The 22,880-nt window shown below is 34.4% G+C and overlaps 1 protein-coding gene and 1 long non-coding RNA gene across 2 annotated transcripts; one reads left to right on the forward strand and one right to left on the reverse strand.

Moving 5' to 3' along the window:
- Nucleotides 1–10,482: 10,482 nt before the first annotated feature.
- On the reverse strand, nucleotides 10,483–12,436 carry LOC133824968 (uncharacterized). Its single transcript, XM_062257978.1, has 2 exons — nucleotides 12,209–12,436; nucleotides 10,483–12,000 (listed from the first exon to the last, which is right to left on the reverse strand). The coding sequence occupies exons 1-2, from the start codon at nucleotides 12,434–12,436 to the stop codon at nucleotides 10,483–10,485; spliced, it is 1,746 nt and encodes a 581-aa protein (XP_062113962.1).
- Nucleotides 12,437–22,039: 9,603 nt separating this feature from the next.
- Nucleotides 22,040–22,854, forward strand: LOC133821319 (uncharacterized). Its single transcript, XR_009887472.1, has 2 exons — nucleotides 22,040–22,700; nucleotides 22,803–22,854. It is a non-coding gene; the product is annotated as an uncharacterized LOC133821319 (long non-coding RNA).
- Nucleotides 22,855–22,880: the final 26 nt, after the last annotated feature.

Consider the following 22,880-nt stretch of genomic DNA (forward strand, 5'->3'; position numbering starts at 1 on the left):
CTTCATGTTCTAGCATATCACATTCGTCATCACCCACTTCATCAGCCCCAACATATGCAGCAGGTTGATCAGATTGCATAATCAACTCTCCGAGGTCCACATTCCACAAAATTTGATGAGCTTGGTTCATGTACATAATTAACTTCAGCAGAATTGTCCTCAATATCCCAAATATGTCGATGATTCACATCTTCTACAATTTTCCAATCACAACCTCTAAGTAGATCATCAAGATAGAAAACTTGCTTAGCTTGGCTAGCAAGTATATACGGCTGATCTTTGTACGATTCACCATTGACGTTTATACTGGTGATATTATTTTCAATGATTGTTTTCTTCCTTCTTGGATTTGTATTGAACCATTTGCACTGAAATAATGCCACTAAATATGCACCAGTGAAAGATAGTATCACTACTTCTTCAAGCGTGTCGTAATAATTAAAACCTTCTGTTCCGGCAACAGACACTCCACTATTATGTGTGGTGCACTTTTTATCTCGGTCGTGTGCCATAATTCAAACACCATTGATTATAAAACCTTGGTAATAGGTTGCCAATTGATCTGACCCAGATGCTAAAGCTAGCAATTCATAACAATTTTCCGAAAGACCCTAGCTTGTGCAAGTCATATATCCAAACACATAAAACTGTATTAGATTCACAAAATATATCATTAATAAAATGAAAGTTCAAAGTTCAAAGCTACCTTTTAATGAAACCACGAACGAAAAATTTTCCTATGAAAATGATCATGCTCACAATCTGGGTATTTTTGTCTAATCTCTTGTAGGTGTTCACTATTAATTAGAATAGTGTTATGATTCTTGATAACAAAAAAATTATAATAACCACACATGTTCTAATTTAAAAGGGAATAAACTTACTCTAAATAAGGCTCAATTTTAGGAGAATTCTCAAGTCTAAACCACTCAGCTATTTCATGAGTGTTATGATTGAGAGGCTTCAAAGTTCCCTTTGTGAGTGAACGACATTGAGATTGGAAAAATGTAAGGCTCCGTGGTATATAAGTTGCATCTTCATTTCGATCAAGACGGTTAAATCTTATTTCATCTATATTGTGTTTTAATTTTTTTGTACACCAATACCCAAGCTCGTAATGGACGTGTTTTCATATACACCTCCACTTCAAAGTTCCTCCAATTACCTTCATCTACACCTCTTTTATTTTTCACACCCCCCAAATGGACATGTTTTCCCAGAACTTGTGCTGCAAGAGCATTAACTTGTTCTAGTATATCCTCACAAGTAAACCGTCTCGGAGGACGTCTCATCTCAACTTCTCCATCGAACTCGGTGTCTCTTCTCATTTGATGAGTACTTGGCAAGAATCTTCTGTGACCAACATAAGATGTCTTCACTACAAAAAACTAGGACTACTAAAACATTAAATTATAACAGTAATGAAAAAGTATTACGCTACATGTGTTAAAATTATAAGTCGGGCTCACTAAAATTTTAGGCGCCATATATGTTTACTTTTTCATTTATTTTTTCCGCCAAGTATATAAAATATTTATTTATCATTTTATTTCATTTTCTCTACATACTTCATCTTTCTCTGAGACCTATCTCTCTCGGTCTCTCACTCCCCTTCACAAAAGACATATCCCATTTCATTCAAAGAAAAATGAGAAGGGCTACACCACATTCGAAGGCGATATAGGAGTTCTGGTTCGTCGACGGTGGCAAAGAGGTGACTTCTCTTCGGCTCAATCTCTGCGGCTTCGCCTCATTGGCTTCTTTGACTCTCCCGTTTCCTAAGCCGCTTATAACTCCCCCATTTTCTTCTTCGCACCCATTTGTGCCTCTCCCTGCATCGAATCTTCCATTTACGCAATACCCACCTTTAGAATCGACCAGTCCCTTCTGAGGCTAGGAGGCACAATCTTCCCTGGAGGCTTTGGATTGAAATCAGGTAATGTTCTTGTCACCATCAAAAAATGCTTTCCCTTGCTCTCTCTCTACTTTCCTTTCTTCTCTCTCTTCTTCTTTCTCGTTTCTCCATTTATTCAGAGGCTTGAAAGAACCCAAAGAGTAATCGATTTTGAGAGGGTTTTTCTCTTTCATGATTGAGCTACTATTATTGGTATGTAGTTTTGTTTTCTTTTTTGATTTCTGAAAGCCCCAAAATAGACTCTCGAATTGGTTTTTGTTTCCCCTAGATATTAAAAATCTCTTGCATTTTATTTTTTAGATTTCTCTTTGCAGTTTGGGTAATCCATTGCTCTGTTTCTCATTCTTGTGAAATGAGATTGACTGGTTCAGGCATTCGCATGGAGTCGAAAGTTGCCGGGTTGGAGGTAGATTACTTGGATAAACTTTCTGCCTAGTGATACACTGTTTGGTTTTATTAGAATTGGAGAGGGTATTTTGCTCATCAGTCTTAGGCTTTGTGGTTAATTAGACAATGTGTTAATTTTATTTTGAATAAGATTAGTTATGTCATAGTTCTATGTGTGAAATAGAATGAATGATGTAATGTAGTGATAAAGTCAACATCCAGATGAAACTCAGTCTTGTGTATTTGGTTTTTTAGTCTTGATAAATAAAGAAAAAAAATGTTACTTCATAATAACATAAAGATTATTAATTGACATAGCAAAAAACTATCCAAACTTATGATTTGTTGTTTGATGGGAATGATATTACTTAGAAGTAATATTACAGAAAATGAAAATGCAGTACCCTAAGGTTTCATGAGAAATAGTTCTGCATGCTGGACTTTTCCCACACAATCTTTGGCCTTGGATTTCTAGCAAGGTGATGTCCCTATGGTTTGAACTCGCCTCCTTTTACTTAAGAGGATTTTGTTTCTGTCACTGGTTTGCTTTCATAATTACAATTTTTGTGTTTGACCTGTGTTGCTACTGAAATTAAAGGGTTGCAATTATTGTTGAGCAAAGCTTTTTGGAAAAGCATCTGTTATTCATTTCAGATGCTTTATAAATAATTATTCTCATCATTTTTGTTCAACAATTGTCATAATTTTTTGCTTATGTATAATTCTATATCAAGGTGTTCTTAGGCACTGCATTCTATTTGCACTGATGACCTTTTGTTTATATGTCTCGCAGGCCATCCAAGGTTCAAGTTGGTGGTGTGGCTCCTGACAAGCCTCTCGATTCTGCAATATTAAGTCGATTGAAGCAATTCTCTGCAATGAACAAGCTCAAGAAAATGGCTATTAGAGTAAGTCACTTTATGTATTAAATAAGTGAATGGTTTGAAGCCAAATAATTGATAGTCATATACCTAAATTAAATTAATAGATGACTTGTAATTATTCAACTCATTTCTTTCCCCTTTTTTTGGCAGGTAATTGCAGAGAGCTTATCTGAAGAAGAAATTGCTGGCCTAAAAGAAATGTTTAAAATGATAGACACTGACAGTAGTGGTCAAATCACTTTTGAAGAACGTAAGGCTGGTTTGAAAAGATTTGTAGCTAATCTTAAGGAATCTGGAATTTATGATTTAATGCAAGCAGTAAGTTCATATATGTTTAAAGATGATTCTATGCACCTAAACTATTATAAATGGGATATCCTTGTTCTTTTTATTAAGATTCCAAATGAAGAGGCTGAAAAAAATGTGCTTCTCCCAGAGGTAAGTATATATTAAAAGATGATTCTAAACATCTAAACTATTGAGAAGCTCTCCTTTTGGTACCCTAAACGTCAGAATATATTGTTTTTGTCTTTAAAACTTTTCCACTTTAGCCCCTGAACACACATGTTGTTAGATTTAATTTAAGGGCACAACTGTAATTTCATACAGAACTTAATATTTAGTATTGATCTCTAAGCCTTTTAAAAGCGTCATTTTATATTTTACAATTAATGTTAATAAGGACTATTGGGAACACTTTTAAAAAATTTAGGATCAAAATGAAAAGATTTAAATCTAGGACTAAAAAAGATTTTCCCTGTAGTTTGGATCGATATGCTAGTATATCATGGCATAGATTTTTAAGATTAGATATACACTAGTATGGATTATGGGTTTCCTTTTTTGTTCCTTTGGTGTATGCATAATATGAAAATCCTTTGGTGTATGCATAATATGAAACGCCTTTGGTGTAGAGTTGTATGGTACGTTCATATGCAAGACCTGATTCTGTTTTGGAAAGCCTTTCATTTTATTTTACTTTTCCATAAAACTTGTGGAAAGATTTTAAAGCAAGACCTGATTCTATTTTTGGATTGACTCTTTTAAATTTAATGGAGCATGATTGAATTGTGAAAAATGCTAAGAGACTACATGTGCTGGGCACTTTCTCTTCTGTTGAAATTTTCTGGCTCCTTTGTTTTTAAAGAGAATGTTCTTTCATTCTTAAAGAGTTTTGGGTGAGAGAATTATCTACATTTAAATTAATGTTCTAATTTTTCTATTGAATGAACTTTCTAAATGTGATTTTTTTTAATGAACTTTCTAATTTTTCATATCCGAGTGAGTTTTCTATGCTCTAATGTGTTACTTAGCTTTGAGAAATGTGGTTTGTAGTTGTCCAAAATTATGTGGTTAGTGTGAAATTGGATTGAGTTGGATAACAACTGATCGTGTTTAATGTTTATTGTGAGATATATATATGTACTAGCTCAACTTTTGCAGTTCTTTGAGATTCATTCTTTCAATTGTGTTCAGATAGGAACTGTATAGATAAGCTCTTCTCTCAAATAGAAACTTCACCGAATGTGTAAGATTCATTAATTTTTATCGTGATTTAAATACATTTAATTATAAATTTTAATTTGGTATGAGAAAAGGAAAATAATCAATGCTTTATTTCTCCCTTCATCTTTGCTTCAGCTAGTATCTGGAATTTCCCTTTCTTCTCTTTAGTTTTTCTATTTTTGGGTTGTGTTTTGAGTTTGGTAGAGAAGTTCTCATGTAGGGATGTAATGGGGTTAGCATAGAGGTATGCATCTGATCTGTTTACTGTTTAGTGTCTTAATAATAAGCCTAATAATAATTTAATATGCATCTGATCTGTGCTATTCAGGTGAGCCATATTGATAAGGGCATAAATCCACCCTCAGCTAATGAACTATTCCTCTAACAGTAAGTAAATGCTAGATATTAGGACATGTGTTGTGGCTGGTATTGTAGTGCTAATAGTAAGTATATATATGATGAATATTAATTATTTGTGCCATATGCGCATATATGATGAATATTAATTATTTGTGTGCCTTGAGTGTGTAATCTCATGTTTGATAGTGAATTTGACTAACGACCTTTATTGCCTTGGCTGTAGGAATAACCTGATTTGGTTAAGTCTGAACAAAGAAAACTTGGGTGTTTCTGGTGTGTTTGATTAAATTTCTGTCAGCTGACTTTGTCTTCGATATTGTTAGCCATTTTCTGTATGTTTGTAATCTGTTTCCTATCTTTTGAATGGGGATTGGAGTTCATGGACATGATTTGAAGCTAGAAAAGATATAAGATGTTTTTTTTAAAAAGTATGTTTTCTGGAGTTAAAAGTTTTTGCTGGGGAGCACTTGGAGTCCTGAAATTGATTGTTGATTATTTAGCAGATTAACCCTCCTGTTATCTAGTATTGTTAACTGGTCTTAATACATCTTAATTTAAATTATCTCTGATACATCTACTAAAACAAAGTTAGTCATATTATTTTTTAGTTATTTTTTTGTTGTCCTTGTTTTCCAAATTTAAAGGCTCTTACTCTACATGTGATGTCATAAAATGTTCTCTATTCCGTAGCTTGTGGAGATTTTAAAATCATGTGATTGTAGAACATTGGCCATTGGGGATGGAGGGAATGATGTAAGAATGATACAACAAGCTGACATTGGAGTTGGAATCAGTGGGAGAGAGGGGCTGCAGGCAGCAAGAGCAGCTGATTATAGTATTGGGAGTAAGTTGCTGATACCGAAACCCCTCCTCTCACTTTTTGGAAACTTGACTGAACGAACAGGGTAGAGTGATTTGTTTTTGTATTATTGTATTGTTTTGCAGAGTTTAGGTTTCTGAAAAGATTAATACTTGTCCATGGACATTACTCATACAATCGTACAATATTCTTTGGAGCAATTCTTGACAACATTTGTAGTTGAGGGCTTTATAATGGAAGAATTTATTTCACTAATTTTTGTATACATTTCTTGTTTTGAATTTAGTGATAAAGGAATTTGAATTTGGCATAAATTATGTTGTAATATGATTTCTTAAGCCTAGACTAGTAGACTAAATATTGTAATTACATTTGAGTAATTAATAAAAATCTATTTATGTTACCTTATTTGGCTTCAACTTTCATATTTGTTTTCCTAGTTTTGTGTAAGTAAAAAAAGATTATGTTTCTCTAAGCTAATATAACACATGTGTTATACTAAAGTGTAGTATAACACAAATAATGTGTTATACTAAAGTGTAGTATAACACAAAAAAAGTGTTATACTGAAGTGTAGTATAACACAAATTTATAAGTATTGAAATGTGTTATATAATCGACTATAAATAACATAATTAAACACTTATCTATTTATTAAAATAACACAGAAATTGTGTTATCATTGACAGTATAATAACACATCTGTACAACTATGATAAAGTGTTATGTAAAGTACCCTGACCTACGATAACATAGTCGGTCTTAACACATCAAAAAGTGTTATGGTATGTTTTGATAACACATTTTCGGTGTTATTAAAAGCATTTTTTCTTGTAATTCTTACCGATCACTCGGATGGAAGTTGTGTCTTCATTACACGTAGGACAAGCTTTGTATCCCTGACCACTCCATCCAGAAAAACTACTGCGAGCTGGAAAATCATTCACTGTCCACAAAAGGGCTGTCCACATCTTGAACATCCTATTGGTCATACTATCTCTTGTATTAACTCTGTTAACGCACAGATCCTTCAACTCATCCACCAATGGTCTTAGAAATACATCCATGTCCTTACCTGGTGATTTTGGCCCAGGAATAAGGAGGGTCAACATGAAATAATTATCTTTCATACACAACCAAGGTGGCAGATTATAGTTTGCCAACACCATAGGCCACATGTTGTATGCAAGTTTCATGTTGCCAAATGGATTAAATCCATCGGTAGCTAAGCCCAAATGAACATTTATGGGATCCCTTGAACATGAACATAAAGAGGCATACCCTAGAATTGATCCATTATTTTCTTCTTTTTCTCCTACTTCTTATCTTTCTCTCCTTCTCTCTCTAGAACTCGCCTCTCTCTCTCTCTCTCGTTCTCTCTCCCCTTCCCTCTAGGCCACGGTCCAAATGAGCAAAAATGCTCTTCACTTCCTTTGCTTCCCTCTTTATTTTATCTACCCATAATAGCTTAAGGACAATTATTGGTAAGTTTCTTTTAAATTTTATTTAATTTATTTTATCTTAATTGGTATGGAATAAAGATGACAACATCTCTTCCATTTTTAACCAAAATTCACCCAAATAAAATTGGAAATAAATACCCCTTTCCCACTATGCTTGCACGTCCAAGCCCCTTTCCTTTTCTTTATTTTATATTTTTTCTAATTAATATAATAAATAAATCTAATAAAAGGAAACTACAAAGTATGTAGAAAATTATACTCATGTGCACCATGCAACCATGCACATGCACACACTCAATAACTAGGGTGCATCATTACCTACCATGCACCTTAGTGCATTCAACCAAAACTCAATAATTCATATTTTTAAAATAAATAAATAAATAACAATTAACAATTAAATTCACAAAATTCTACCAAACAATTCTAACAATTAGTTTAAACAAATAAATAAATAAAATAATTCAAAACACTTAACAATTAAATAAATTAAAGCACAAAATTTAATAACAAATTTTTTTTTTGGTGCGCTACAATGGTGTAGGTAAGGGCAAGGAAAAGCTAGATTAGCCATGAATTGGAGAGCTTCGGGGGTGGCATGTATATATGCGGCCTGCTCGATCGCCACGGTCGAGACTTCTTTTGGTGATCTAGGGTTTCAGTTCATTTTGCCGCTTAGGTCGACCATGTTGTTCCTAGTTTACGGTTGTAACTATTTATAAACTATTTTCTGGAATCCAATGTATTTACTGAATTTTTTTAATGAACAGTAATATTCTTTTGGCCAAAAATTTTAATACCTAATCCTTTAATAAACTATAATTACATGTTTAAGTCAAAATGACTAGTTTAACGGATCTAGCACTATTTTTAACACACAGCGTAACAATCCCTAATAGTAAAGCATTACACTTATGATTGCTGCAATTCCTAATATCATTTGATGGCTTGTAATATTATTTGCTTTGGCCCATTTCAATTTTTGTTCCTAGCAAGGCTTTTGTGGTGTATAATTCTCTGATTCTCTGTAGGATTCAATATTTTTCCTCACGGGAAGATTGTTGATGGCATTATCTCTTATACGGTACTTTTCAACACTTGATTTTTTTCTATCATCTTTCATTGATTTTCAAAGAATGTTCTGGATTGTTGGACAATTACCTTAAGCTAATATATGTATTGATATCATCTAATAAATCTACAAAGAGCTAAATAAGAGGTCTTTTCAATTTCCTTGTTATTCTTGAAATAAATGTCTTGAATATGTATCAAATTAAGATGATATGAATGAATAGGTCTATATTTTTTTTTTTTGATGAATAAGGTCATTATATTGCTCAAACTTCCATGTACAAAACAGACCAAGTAATTCCATAAAGGGAACAAACTTGGAACAAAACACAGTATCAGCTATAGTAGTTAACTTCTATACAATCAATCCCCTATACACTCTCAGCTATAATCTATCCAGAAAATCTCTATCTTTACTTGAAGCTTTACATGGTAGTACACTATGTAATCTCAATTTACACTCATTTTGAATCCTACTCACTGTGTGATTATAGTGCCAGAGTTTCTGGTTCCAAAGCACATCATTTCTTGCCCTCCAAATATGATACACAGTAGCAGCAAGTATAGTCTTCAACATGCTCTTGTATATACTTGATGCCTTAGTATGGGAGATACATTTCAGCAGCCGCACCAGATTAATAGATTGAGGATGCCAGTTGAGCCAATTTTTAATAATGCTGAGGCACTTCCTGCTGTATAGACACTGGAAAAACAGATGCTCAATGCATTCATCTGCTTCCCCACAGAGTAGGCATACCGAATCTAGAGATGAGTTGTATTTGATGATACGATCCTTTGTATTCAATCTCTCCCACATTACTAACCACATTATAAATCTATGTTTAGGAGTAATTAACCTATCCCAAACAAACCTGTTCCAAGAAACTGCACTGTCAGGAACACTCATCAGTTCTAATCCTCTCTTGATGCTATATTGCTGAGATACAAATGAACCAAGTGAGACTTTATGCTTAAGACGTTCTTTCACAGCAACTATTCGTTTCCAATACCAACTGCAATCCAGAGGGCACGAATAATCCCACCAGCTCCTGTTTGCTATGTAAACACTATTAATCCATTTGACAAACAGATTATCTTTTTTCTTGGCAATATCCCAAACATATTTCCCTATGGCAGCCTCATTCCATTCCAGAATTCGTCTAAAGCCTAAGCCTCCAGCTGTTTTTGATAAACAGAGGTGATCCCATGCAACGAGGCCATGACTATGAGTATCCAAAGTCCCTTTCCAAAGGAAGGCTCGGCAGAGAGCTTCAACGTCTCTAAGTAATTTTTTGGGTAAAATCAACAGCTGTGCCCAGTAAGAATGTATAGAGATTAGAACTGAGTTAATCAACGTAACTCTCCCCATATACGAGAGGTTCCTGGTACTCCATAACTGAATTCTGCCAGTCATTTTCTCAAGGATACTGGTACATTCAGCTGCAGAAATCTTCTTCGAGCAAATTGGTATGCCAAGATACCGGAATGGGAGATAACTACGAGTATAGATAGATGTTTCAAGTATCCGATTTACATCAGATTCAAGCATGCCATGACAGTAAACCGCAGATTTAGATGAATTAGGACATAAACCTGAAGTTTTAGAGAAGAGTTTCAAACCTCTCAGCATCAAAATGATTGAAGGGTAGTCTCCATGACAAAAAAGCAAGAGGTCATCCGCAAAACACAAGTGATTCAGCTTTGATGTGGAGCATCGGTCATGGTACTTGAAGCTTGGCCGAGATCCCACCTCAGTCAATATCCTAGTCAAATACTCCATACCAAGAACAAACAACAAGGGGGAAATAGGATCCCCTTGTCTGAGACCTCTCCTTGCTTCAAAGAATCCATGAAGAGATCCATTAAGTAGTAATGAGAACTTAGGGGTGCGGATACAAGTCAAAACCAGATCAGTAAACTTCTGAGGAAACCCAAAGGCTTTGAGCATCTCTTCTATGAAACCCCACTCAATGGTATCATATGCTTTCCTTAGGTCTATTTTGAGCATGCAACTAGGTTTACAATTTTTCCGCCCATACAGTCGCACCAAATCTTGACAGACCATAATGTTGTGAGCTATATAGCGTCCATGAACAAAACCCCCTGATTTTCAGCAATTAAGTCAGGTAGAATTTTCCGCAATCTCGAACAGATCATTTTTGAGGCAGCCTTGTAGATGACATTGCAGCAAGATATAGGGCGGAAATCACTGACATTGCGTGGGCAACTACTCTTAGGAATGATGGTAATTGTGGTAGCATTGATTTCCTTAAGGATTCTTCCTGTATTCAAAAAAGATAGCACAGCTTTTTCAACTTCAGCTCCTACAAGATTCCAGTTATCTTGATAGAAACTTCTACCAAAGCCATCAGGACCTGGAGACTTCAGCCCTGGAATAGCAAAGATTGTATCCTTAACTTCTTCAGCTGAATAATCTGCTTGGAGAATACTTATGTGCCTATCTATGATTTTTGGTCCAAGGTCAATGATACTCTGAATAACCGAGATTCTTTGATGCATTTGAGAGCCTAACAATTGCTGGAAAAAATGCAGAAATGCATGTTGGACACTATCTGGTGTATCGCACCAAATACCCTGAGCATCCTCTATGGAAGAGACACGGTTATGGATCCTCCTTGCCCTCAAAGATGCATGAAATATGGCTGTATTATCATCTCCATTTTTAGCCCAAGTAATTTTAGCTTTTTGAGCTAGAAAAAGAGAATATGCTTTAAACAGTTTAATAAACTTCTCCCTGGCTGATTGTTCCTCTAACAGGAGGTGACTGTTAAGGGGATCAATGTTAATTCTGCCCTGCAGCTCCAGTAATGTATTCTTAGCTTCAAGCGCTTGCTGTTGCAGATCACTAAAACCCTCCTTATTAATACTCTTGAGAACCTGCTTCAATCTCTTCAATTTCATGGTCAGTTTAAACATCTCAGTTCCAACAGCTCCTTCATTCCAGCTTTGAGCTACTTTTGCATCAAAGTTATCTGCACCTTTCCACATACTAAAGTACCTGAAAGGCTTTTTCCCACAAACAACATCTTGGTGTAGAGAAACTAAGATGGGGCTGTGATCAAATATACCTTGAGGTAAGAAGACTGCCTCAGACAAAGGAAAGGAATCAGCCCATGTAGAATTGACCAAGGCGCGATCAATCTTAGAACAGACTCTGAATTCTGACATTTGCTTATTATTCCAGGTGAAGAAAGCTCCAGAGAATTTTAAATCCTCTAATTTACAATAATCCACACATTCTCTAAATTCTTGCGTAGGACCTTTAGTGCTTCTTCTTCCAACTCTTTCATTAGAAACTAAGATGTCATTGAAGTCTCCAATTAGCAACCACGGCCCCTGCACTTGAGCTAAAACTTCTTTTAAATCCTCCCATAGCTTCTTCCTTTTTCTGTCTTCATTGAACCCATATACTATGGTAATGCTAAACCGTGCCTTGCATTGCTTAGAGAGACCAATACCATGGATCATTTGGTCTGAACAGAATCTAATATCCAAATCAAAACTACTTGGCTGCCATGCTACAACTATTCTTCCTTTATCCAGCCATGGATTATTATTCGTGAAACACCAATTCTGAAATAAGCGAGAATATAAAGTACCCATGCTTTTATTCTTTATTTTCGTTTCGAGGAGACTAACTAGCCCAACTCTTTTCAAACAAATCAACTGCTTGATTTCATTATGCTTGTGTTGGCTATTAATCCCTCTCACATTCCAGCAGAGAATCCTATCCATTGGAGTTAGAGGGATCTCCCCCCTCTCGAGTACTACTAGTAAAAACCTCTTCCTCCTGATTCTCCAACATGTCAAACCGATTTTCCACTTCAGTAACAGCAGGTTTTTCATTTGTTACTACTTTGTTCCTCTTTTCAACTCTCTGAAACCCTTCCTCATCTACTAAAGTTGATTTCAGCTTCACCTCATTCTCTTGCTTCTTGGGAATCCACTTCTGTTTCACTGTGTCCTTCCCTTCCTGTTTCTTCCTGCACTGGTTAGTCTCGTGCCCCATTCCCGAGCAAGTGTAGCATACTAAAGGTAACCATTCATATTTCACCTCTAAATCAACATCATGGTTAAATTCGTCTGTGAAAGAAATCGTAACAGGAAACTCTTGACCAAGGCTTACCTCAATCAAAATTCTCGGATACATCAGCCTATCTCGATGCTTGGTGATATTATCAACTTGCAAAGGAGTGCCAAGCTGACCAACGATCTTGAACAAGGACTTTTCCCCCAATACTTGATATCCAAACCCTTTAATTGTACCCAGGTGGGAACACTGGTAATGTCATCCTTGGTGAAATCATCAATCGGATTCCATGGTTTCATGACCACTGGCTTCCGATCAAAAAACACATAACCACCTTGGAGGATTCTGTCGAGTTGTTCCATATTCTGGAATCGGATAATGAAAATGCCACGAGCTATCATTCCCACTTTAACTACTGCATCTTGCCACATCCTTCTTGCAAATCCATCAAGAACATGGAGAGGTAAATTAGCTCCCATTACAAAACAGACAATTGAGGGCTGCCAGTAACTTACTTCCTCCTCAATGTCGTCAAAATCAATCTTCACTTTGGATTTGGGGATCTGTTCAAGTTGTCCTTCTAGTTCAACCTTCTCTTGAATCGACCCAGAAAACCGAGAGTCCAGGTTCTGTACAATGTTAGATCGGAAAATTGGAGGAGGAGTCTTCGCCCCCGTGCTCACATTTTGGGCCACACGATTCGAGTGAGATAGCCAGTCCGAAAAATTCTGGCATATCTCAACACGATTCCTGGAATCCTCCGTATCTGCAGGGGAAAAAATCTCCTCAGCCCCCAGCTTCATATCTCCAGCGTCCTCATCAATATCCAATTCCTTCACTCCCAAAATCGCATCCATAGAGCGTGTCTTGATGATCCTATCAGAGGATGAAGGACCCTTTTTCTTTGATTTCACTTTCGATTTAGTCTTTCCAGCTACCTTCGCTCCTTTCGCCATGGCTCCGGTGGAACACTGAAGGAGAGAGAGAGAGAGGGAAAAACTTTATGAAAGTTTGAATAGGTCTATATTTGAATGGTAATAAAGTTTTGACCGCATGATTGAACAAATTAATGATATGATTGGACATTGGAATATATGTTGTTCTAATATAAAGGAAAGCATTAATTACTAAGCCAAAATATGCAATATTTAGTATAGTTATCTAACATCTACTCTACGTAAGATAGTTAATTTCTTTTTTTATATACAAGTTATTTTTTATTAAATAAAATGATAATCATGTTCAAGTTTTGATATGGATGGTTTCAACTATTTTAAGTTGTAACTTTTATTTTATCATGCCCAAACCACTTCAAGCAAATTCTATTTTACTCTGTTTTTATTCTTATTATATGTTCAACTTACTAAAAGAGAAACATTCAGTGTATATTTTTTTTAGATAGACATGACCTTTACTAAGGTGAAGTAGGGACTGCCTAACTCCATTTTCAAATTGCGTCTTGTTTATATATACACATACTGGGTCCGCCTCATTGGTATAACTAAAAGGAATCCAACCATTTGTTGTGATGCAGAAGTAATAATGATAATATTTTATAAAAAAATCTAAAAAATTTAATAGAGTATAGATGTAGCATATATATTTGTGTTATTGTATATGAAAGAAATAGAATGCAATGCGATTGCGAAAGAGGAACGTGGGCTAGCAACCTAAGTGGCAGGAAGAGAAATATCACGATGGCTTGTAAATTAAAAACTGTTTACATATAATTTATTCTTAGATTACTAAAGAAAAACAGTTTACATACCATTATTATTATTATTATCAATAATAATAATAATTTTTTCTCAAAAAAAAAAAATTTAACTTAAAAAAAGGTTTACAAACCATTAATATTAACAATAATAATGACAATAATTACAAACCATTAATAATAATTAAAATATTTTACTTCTCATATTACTAAAAAAATTATTGAGAAACATTAATATTAGTTATAAATTCTCTTTCTTTTGACTTGAATAATAATTACAATTTAAACCCAATGGATTGATTTTGCAGTCATTTCCCTTCACTATCTCCTCTCTACTCAATGATACCACTTATATAATAATAATAATAATTATTATTATGTATTTATTTATTTTGTATATTAATTATATATTTTGTATTTATTTTATCCTTGGTGCCTTTTAGCTTTTTTATATTCTTTAAATGCCATGCATTTAAGGATTGTTGTATTTGTTTTATTTTCTACACAACCTTCTCTTTACAAAGATTATGTTATATTATTTTATATAATATAATGTTTCGATTAAATAATGTGACAAACTTTAAAAGTAGGTGCTTCAAGCCACTCATGAGTAAGAATAGTGGTTTATATAGTAATGATGAAATTTTATTAGCATTTTTTCATATGTTGATATATGAATAATTGTGTGTAAATTTTAAACATGTTGATAGAATATGAGATACATGCTATATATTGACATGAAAATTATGTTTTGAGAATTTATAAGCATGACATATGCCTACATATTGATTTTGTGAATCAATAGAATATATCAATATGTGGATATGTAAATTATTGTATGAGTATGGTATTTGTGATATATACTTGCAATAAATTATGTGATTCTAAGGCATGTTAATAAGGTAGATCATAATCATATGGCTTATTGATATATGTGTTGGAGATTATAATTAATCAACCTGGTTTTGTATTACAACTCAAAGCATAAAACAACAAGTAATCTAACTCTATAATCACAAATTACATAAACAAAAAAGAATCAAAGTGTAGAGTGGACCTTTGAGGAAGAACAACTTTCAAACAAAAAATCACAAAGCTATATGTAAAACACAAAAGTGATAAGGCTCGACACAAATGTAGATTTGTTGTCCAAAAATCTCTATTTATTTCCTTCTCCTTGGAATTGCTTGAAGTTACTACAATAAAATGAGAATGGGATTCACAAGCCTTGATCCTTCATACAAGTCAAGCTTTCTTGATGAAGATCTTGGAGAAAATTAGTAATCTTGAAAGCTAGAGAGAGAGAGAGAGAGAGGTTAGTGATTACGTCACCAATTAACTCAAATGAACCTTTTAAATAGTATATGAACCTCATTATTAGGCTCAACCAATGAGATTAGAGAATTTTAATTTGAATTTTGAAGCCAAAACACGTCACTTTACAGACACAAACTGATGGCCCAGGCGACGAGTAGCCTAGTCTATTAAAATTTGGTCGTGCGACACGTCTCCTCCCACAAGCAACGAATCACCTATGGCTCTGTATTGACGCTCCAAATTTTTTCTCAAAACATCCCCAAAATTTTTGGGTACTCTCATATACTCTAAAGAAACACTTTGGTCCCAAAAAGATGATTTATAAATGCCTATTGAAAGTCATCTCTCACCTGGTGGCTTTTGTGAAATCATTATGATTTTTGCACCTCTTCGTGCCTAACCAATTTAAATGTATTTAACCAATCACAAAATTCCTCCACTTGGGTAAATACATCCTCAATTCTCTATCCAAACGATATTAGTGCATAAAGTAAAATACATTTTGGGTTAGAGATTTACCATAGTGAAAACACTACAAAGCTTCAACTGAAATGCTAAGGTGTTCTTAAAAGATTGAACCCAACATTCCTAGTGATAAAAACCAATAGTGTCTCACATACCTCTATGTGATTACTCATGTATCTCCCACAGTTCACGCTTAGAACTTTTAATGGTCTTGTGCTTGATCCATTCATGAAGCATCTGGAGAGAAAATTTCTACTCTCTCGAGAGGCAGCTCCACCTCTTGGTTCATGTATACATCATCTTTGCTCCCTTTAGAGATGCTTATTGCTCTTCAACTGAATTTCATTAAAAGCCTATGTCTTCAACCTCATGCTCGATAGCAACCAGCATTAACTCACTCTTGTTTGGACTTTTAAGTTGTTAATGTTGAAACTATTCCCTTATCAATGACTTGTTCTTACCCATTGAACTCTACCCTTGATGTATCAAGTTTTGAGTTGGGTAGCCATCACTGGGGAATCTATTTATGAAGGAGCTATAGTCTCAATTCACTATTTGTGGACTAAACAAATCTCTCCCAAGAGGTTTGGTAAACGGTTCCGTTAAGTTCTTACAAGATTTTGTTATATTATTATATAATATAATGTAATATTATATTAATTTATAATATAATGTTTTAGATTAAATAAATACGACAAAGAGTGTCACATATTGTAACATATAATAGAGAGTTACATTATTTAGATATATGTGAAATGTCAAAATATGCAACATATTTGGTGTTACAAATACAATCACAAATTTGTAACTTCCAAATATTAACCATTATTGTGTAGATTTGTTGTTACACAATATTGAGATAAATTTCTTAAAGCCATATGTGAAATGACTGTTAGAGATGTGATTTTGACTATGATAATGTGTATGGAAGTTACAAAAGTGGGAATGAATTTGGAATGTTTTGACAAATTTGGAAAATTGGTTGCTGAAAAAACGTCTTGGGCCACAACCAGTGTTTTTCAGGCCGCGGCCCAAGAGGCAGAAAACATCGTGGGACGTGGTCAGTGTTTTTCAGGTCGCGGCCAGAGCGGCTAACAACATTTTCCAAACTTCGATTTTATCCAATTTTGAACGTTTCCAAAAGCCAAGTAACTCCTAAATCTCTATTTTAATTCCATAAACATCCAATTAATCGTTGGTAATGGCCATGAGGGTTGGTGGAATTTGAAATTTAAAGGGTGTCTCAAAACTCTATAAATAGGAGCCTATCGCTCACTTGAAAGATACAACTTTTCTATCCATTAGAGCACTTGGCTAGAAAACACCTAGAGGCTTGATTATTCCAAAAAGTATTTCCAAAATCTATGAGAGATCCCTTAGTGCTTGAGTTAGGGGGAAATAAGCTTTTGGACAAAGGTTTCAAACCTTGTTCAAGTTGGTGATCCCTAACACTCTTCACTTTGGTTGTGTGAGTGAGAGTTCTTTGTTCATTGTTGTTGTTCTTTTATTTTATTACTTTTCCTTTCTTATATTATTCTCTATTTACTCTTTTATTTGTATCTTTTATTTTAGAGTTGTAATCTCATATATATCTTTCATTCTACTACTTCAACTTCATTTGTATCTTTTTGTATTAGAGTTGTATTTTCTACTTCTATCATCTTCTACCTCTTTCTCTATATTTACATGTATTTTTTGTCATAGAGTTGTAACACTTTATAATCAATAATTATTTATTTGTATATTTTGTCTAGAGTTGAATTTTTCTTGCCAATTTCCATTGAGGCAAATTACATTTTCCTAACATTCAAAAGCTCACCCTTTGTTTGTTTCAATGGAAGGTGAGACTATCAAAGTTATAAATCAAGACCTAGTGAGGTTGGATAGGTTTGATGGGTCCAATTTCACTAGATGGAAAGACAAGGTGAGATTCCTTTTGACCACACTCAAAATCGCCTACACTCTAGAATCTCTCCCAACGCCATCCGACAAGGACACTCTCGAGGAGGTGGAGAAAAGAAAGAAGAGGGAGGAGCACAATCACCTTTGTAGGGGTCATGACCTCTACACCGAGACCAAATCGGCAAAGGAGATATGGGATGCACGTGAGACAAAATTCATGGCGAAAGAGGAAGGTACAAAAAAGTTTTTGATATCTCAATATTTTGATTTCAAGTTTTTTTGGTGATAAACCTATTCTTCCTAAAATACATGAATTGCAAATAATTGTTAACAAATTGAAAGTTTTGAAGATTGAGCATCTCGAGGCCTTTCAAGTTGGTGCTATAGTGGCTAAATTAACACCAACTTGGAAAAGCTATAGGAAAAGAATCATTCATAAAAATGAGGATTATTCTTTGGAGGAAATCCAAAAGCATATTGAAATCGAAGAGGAATTGATATGTAGAGATAAACTTGTGGAAGGGTCTAATGAAGAGACTTCCAAAGAAAATGCAGTGTCACAACCAAAACACCCTAAAAACAAAGGGAAAAGCAAGAAGGGTAACGAGAAATCCTTGGGTCCAAAAACCAACCCAAACAAGTTTAAGAGCGAGAAAGGTCCTTGCTTTGTGTGTGGGAAATAGGGTCACTATGCTAGAGAGTGTAGGCATAGAAAAGACCAACAAGGACCTAAGGTAAACGCAACTCAAGAGGAAAACATAGTTGCTACCCATAGTGAGGTGAATGTGGTCCAAGGCAAGGTGAAAGGGTGGTGGTACGATACATGTACCACCGTCCATGTCACCTATGAAAAATCATTGTTCAAGACCTTTGAAGAGTCAAAGGACAACCATGAGATTCAAATGGGAAATGAGGGAAAATCCAAGGTACTTGGCAAAGGTACCATTGAAGTCTTTTTCACCTCTGGCAAGAAAATTATATTAGTGAATGTACTTTATGTTCCCGAAATGAGTAGAAACTTGGTAAGTGGTGATTTGCTTGGCAAGCCTGGCATTAGAGCCGTTTTTGAGTCCGGTAAACTTATTCTCACCAAATCAAATGTATTTTTGGGAAAAGGGTACTCTTGTGAGAATATGGTTAAGTTGTGCCCCAATGATGTAACTTTCAATGTTATCAATAAAAATGCTAATTCCGCCTATATAGTTGAGTATGATTATTTATTTTTTGTGGCATCTTAGACTATCTCATATAGGTTTTTTAATCATGAAAAGAGTAGTAAAATGTGGTATGATTGCATGCAATATTAAAAACTATGGTAAATATGAGACATGTGTTAAGGCAAAAATGATTAAGAAACCATTTCCTAGTGTAGAAAGATCATCTAATTTACTAGATTTAATCCATAGTGATCTTTGTGAATTAAATGATGTTTTAACTAGATGTGGTAAAAGTTATTTTCTTACTTTTATGGATGATTTTCGTAGATATACCTATGTGTTTCTTTTAAAGCATAAAGATGAAACTTTTGATGCTTTTAAATTATATAAATTTGAAGTTGAAAATCAACTTAATAAAAAGATTAAGGTGCTAAGAAGTGATAGAGGAGGAGGCTACTTCTCTAATGAATTCAATACATTTTGTGAAGAAAATGGTATAATCCATGAGTGCACCGCATCTTATACACCACAACACAATGGTGTTGCCGAAAGGAAAAATATGACTTATCAAGAGATGATAAATTCTAGGTTGGTGTTTTCTAAGTTGAACTTCAACTTATGGGGTGAAGCGCTATTAACCGCTTGTCACATTCTTAATCGAATATCGATGAAGAAAAATGAGATATCTCCATATGAGTTATGGAAAGGACGAAAACCCAACATAGGGTACTTCAAAGTGTGGGGGTGTCTTGCATATTGCAAGAAAAATGAACCTAATAGAACAAAGTTAGGCTTAAGAGCCATAAAATGTGCTTTTGTTTGTTATGCCAACAATAGTAAAGCTTATAGGCTATTAGACTTAGAGTATAATATTGTTATTGAATCTAAAGAAGTTGAATTTTTTGAGAACATGTTATGTGACAACAATTCTCAAGCTTCACATCTAAAAGGAGAATTTGTTATATGAGAACAATTCTCAAGCTTCTACATCCAAAAATGATTCTCAAGAGGAGAATTCTCAATAGAATGTAAAGCAACCATTTGATCTTAGAAGAAGTCAAAGGCTTAAAAAGGAGAAAAGTCTAGTAGTGGATGAGATAGATTCTCAACGAATTTCATTCTACATGGTAGCAGGAAATAGAGAGGAAGTCATTAGGAAAATTCCTATTGTACTTCTTGTTGAGGTTGATCCTAAGACTTATAGAGAAGCCATGCAATCAAGAGATAGTGCATTTTGGAAAGAAGACATCAATGATGAGATGGATTCCATTCTTTCCAACAACACTTGGGAATTAGTAGACCTCCCACCAGGGTCTAAGCCAATTTGGTATAAGTGGATATTTAGGAGAAAATACCACACCGACGACACTATCCAAAGCTTTAAAGCTAGATTAGTAGCTAAAGGATTTAGGCAAAAAGAGGGTATCGATTATTTCAATACCTATGCGCCTGTTGCAAGAACAACTTCTATAAGAATTTTATTCACTTTAACTTCTATGCACAACTTGTATGTTCATCAAATGGATGTCAAAATGGTATTCCTTAATGGTGACCTCAATGAGGAGGTCTATATGGAACAACCCGAAGGGTTTGTCCTACCATAGAATGAACATAGAGTATGTAGTCTCGTAAAATCCTTATATGGATTGAAACAAGCTCCTAAGCAATGGCATGAGAAATTTGATCAAGCCATAATGTATAATGGGTTTAGGCATAACAATGGAGACAATTGTTTGTATTCCAAAACTTGTAAGGGATACATAGCCATTGTTTGCTTATATGTGGATGACATGCTTATTCTAAGTGATAGCATGAAAGGGATAGAAGAAACGAAGAGGTTTCTATCATCAACCTTCAAGATGAAAGATCTTGGAGAAGTTGACACCATACATGGTATCAAAGTAAAGAAACATAGTTGGGGTTTTGCATTAGGGCTAGCAAACTATGTTGAGAAAGTATTGAACAAATTTAACTATCTCAAAGTTAAAGATGCCAATACTCCATTCGATCATAGTGTAAAACTAGGGAAGAATGAAGGAAGAGTGGTGGCTCAATTGGAATATACAAGTGCTATAGGGAGTCTGATGTACACTGTCCAATGTACTAGACCTGATATAGTATTTGCGGTAAGTAAACTTAGTAGGTTTACAAGTAATCCAAGTGTGGATCACTGGAAGGCTATTGGAAGAGTCCTAGTTTTCATATAAATATCTATTTCTGTTTTTTTTTAAATATTATAATTAATATGGCTCTCATTAAACAATTATGAATTGAGAGAATTAAAGCTGCTCATTTGGTGTTTTATTTAGAGGGGAAAACCTCTATATTTGATAAACAATTATCTTCCTTTATAATTCTTTGACTCTTAAAATGTGATATATATATTAATTTCTTTTATTTTTTCATATAATAAAGGACCCTATGGCTTCTTCTTTAGCCTTGCTCTGCCTATGCTTGTTGATAGTAATCTATTGAAGGCTTAACAACTTTGAGGCTTGAATATCAAGGTTCTGAGACTAGATATTATTTCATTTGAAGGAATAGTCATATGCACGACTGCTCATCAAATAACAGTTGATGTGTTTCCAGATTGGTTTTGATTGCACGCTTATATATAATTTGTTGTTAGAATGCCTTGGTATCAACTTATAGTTGAGAATTATATCGCAATAGAATTTGAGGCTGCGTGAATTATCAATGTTTGTTGTAGAGAATGTTAGAATTCTTTTATCCAACATTTATTTATTTGCGATCCTGTTGGAAAGGTTCTTCTCATGAGATCTTGTTGAAGAAGCTCAGAATAACATCGCAGTGTCACTACGTGGATGAAGCACATGGGTATCCTTTATATATTATATAAATATAATATAGATGGATTTTCTTTATATAATGTTGGCATTATATATGGATTTATATTTATATAATGTTGGCATAGTAGAATGAATTTTCATTTACGAATTAGTGATGTAAACAAGCGTGGAAACTTAGCTCTCTCCTCACGCACCTTTGATTATCACTCTTATCATCGTATATGTGAACATAGCCTAATTATATATATATATATGGTTTGTTATTCGTGCATGTCAAAACTGCATGTCGTGTCTTGGAGGAACTGACCATACTCTTATGTTTCTCATATATAACAAAAGCAACATTTGTTTTCTCCATATGAGAAATAATCAAGTATTTTTTTTTTTACTTTTTGTTGGTGATTAGATATTCATGTCCTGCTATAGATGCAAGCTTGAGTAGAGTTGACAGAACATGTCATAAATATGTTTTGAGATGACATTTTGTGGTTGGAAGAAGATAGTTTTTTTTTATGATAAATATATAATAATTTCTATGGCCAAGGGGCACTGTTATTTTGGAAGGTGATGATGCTTTGTTGAAACGTTATTTTAGTTCATTTGGAGGGTTAATTTATGTTACTTTATCATCAATCTGAATTAATTTTACTAATGTCAGCTTCTTTTGACATGTATGGCTATATCATTCCAGAAATTTAGTGATCCCTCTATGGTATTGTATTTTGTATTCATCTTGATTTATCTTGTACTGATATTGAAATATTGGGCAGCTGAGAAATGTAACTCGCAAACTTGAATCCGATCTTCATAGCAGTAAGAAGCGGTTTGCAGAACTTGCTGAGCAGTGTGAATCGTTAAAGAAGGGGCGAGAGGCATCTGTGAGCATCCTTAAAGACCCTATATGTCTTACCAGGGTTTGAACTAGTTTATAGAAATGAACTCTTAGGTTATTATTTGTCTGACATGTTACCATTTTCCAGGATGAAAGAGAGGAGGCTTTAAATGAGTTGAAATCCATTCAGCAAAAGCATACTAAGCTGAAGGTTGTTAAATGATTT

Source organism: Humulus lupulus, chromosome 3, assembly GCF_963169125.1.
Source record: "Humulus lupulus chromosome 3, drHumLupu1.1, whole genome shotgun sequence".
Classification (NCBI taxonomy): domain Eukaryota; kingdom Viridiplantae; phylum Streptophyta; class Magnoliopsida; order Rosales; family Cannabaceae; genus Humulus; species Humulus lupulus.

Excerpts from the sequence above, each read along its gene's own strand:
- LOC133824968 (XM_062257978.1), bottom strand. The coding sequence starts at position 12,436 with ATGGGGCACGAGACTAACCAGTGCAGGAAGAAACAGGAAGGGAAGGAC. Across the intron at positions 12,001-12,208 it reads TGGAGAATCAGGAGGAAGAG|AATTGGTGTTTCACGAATAA; the intron begins GTTTTTACTAGT and ends CGCTTATTTCAG.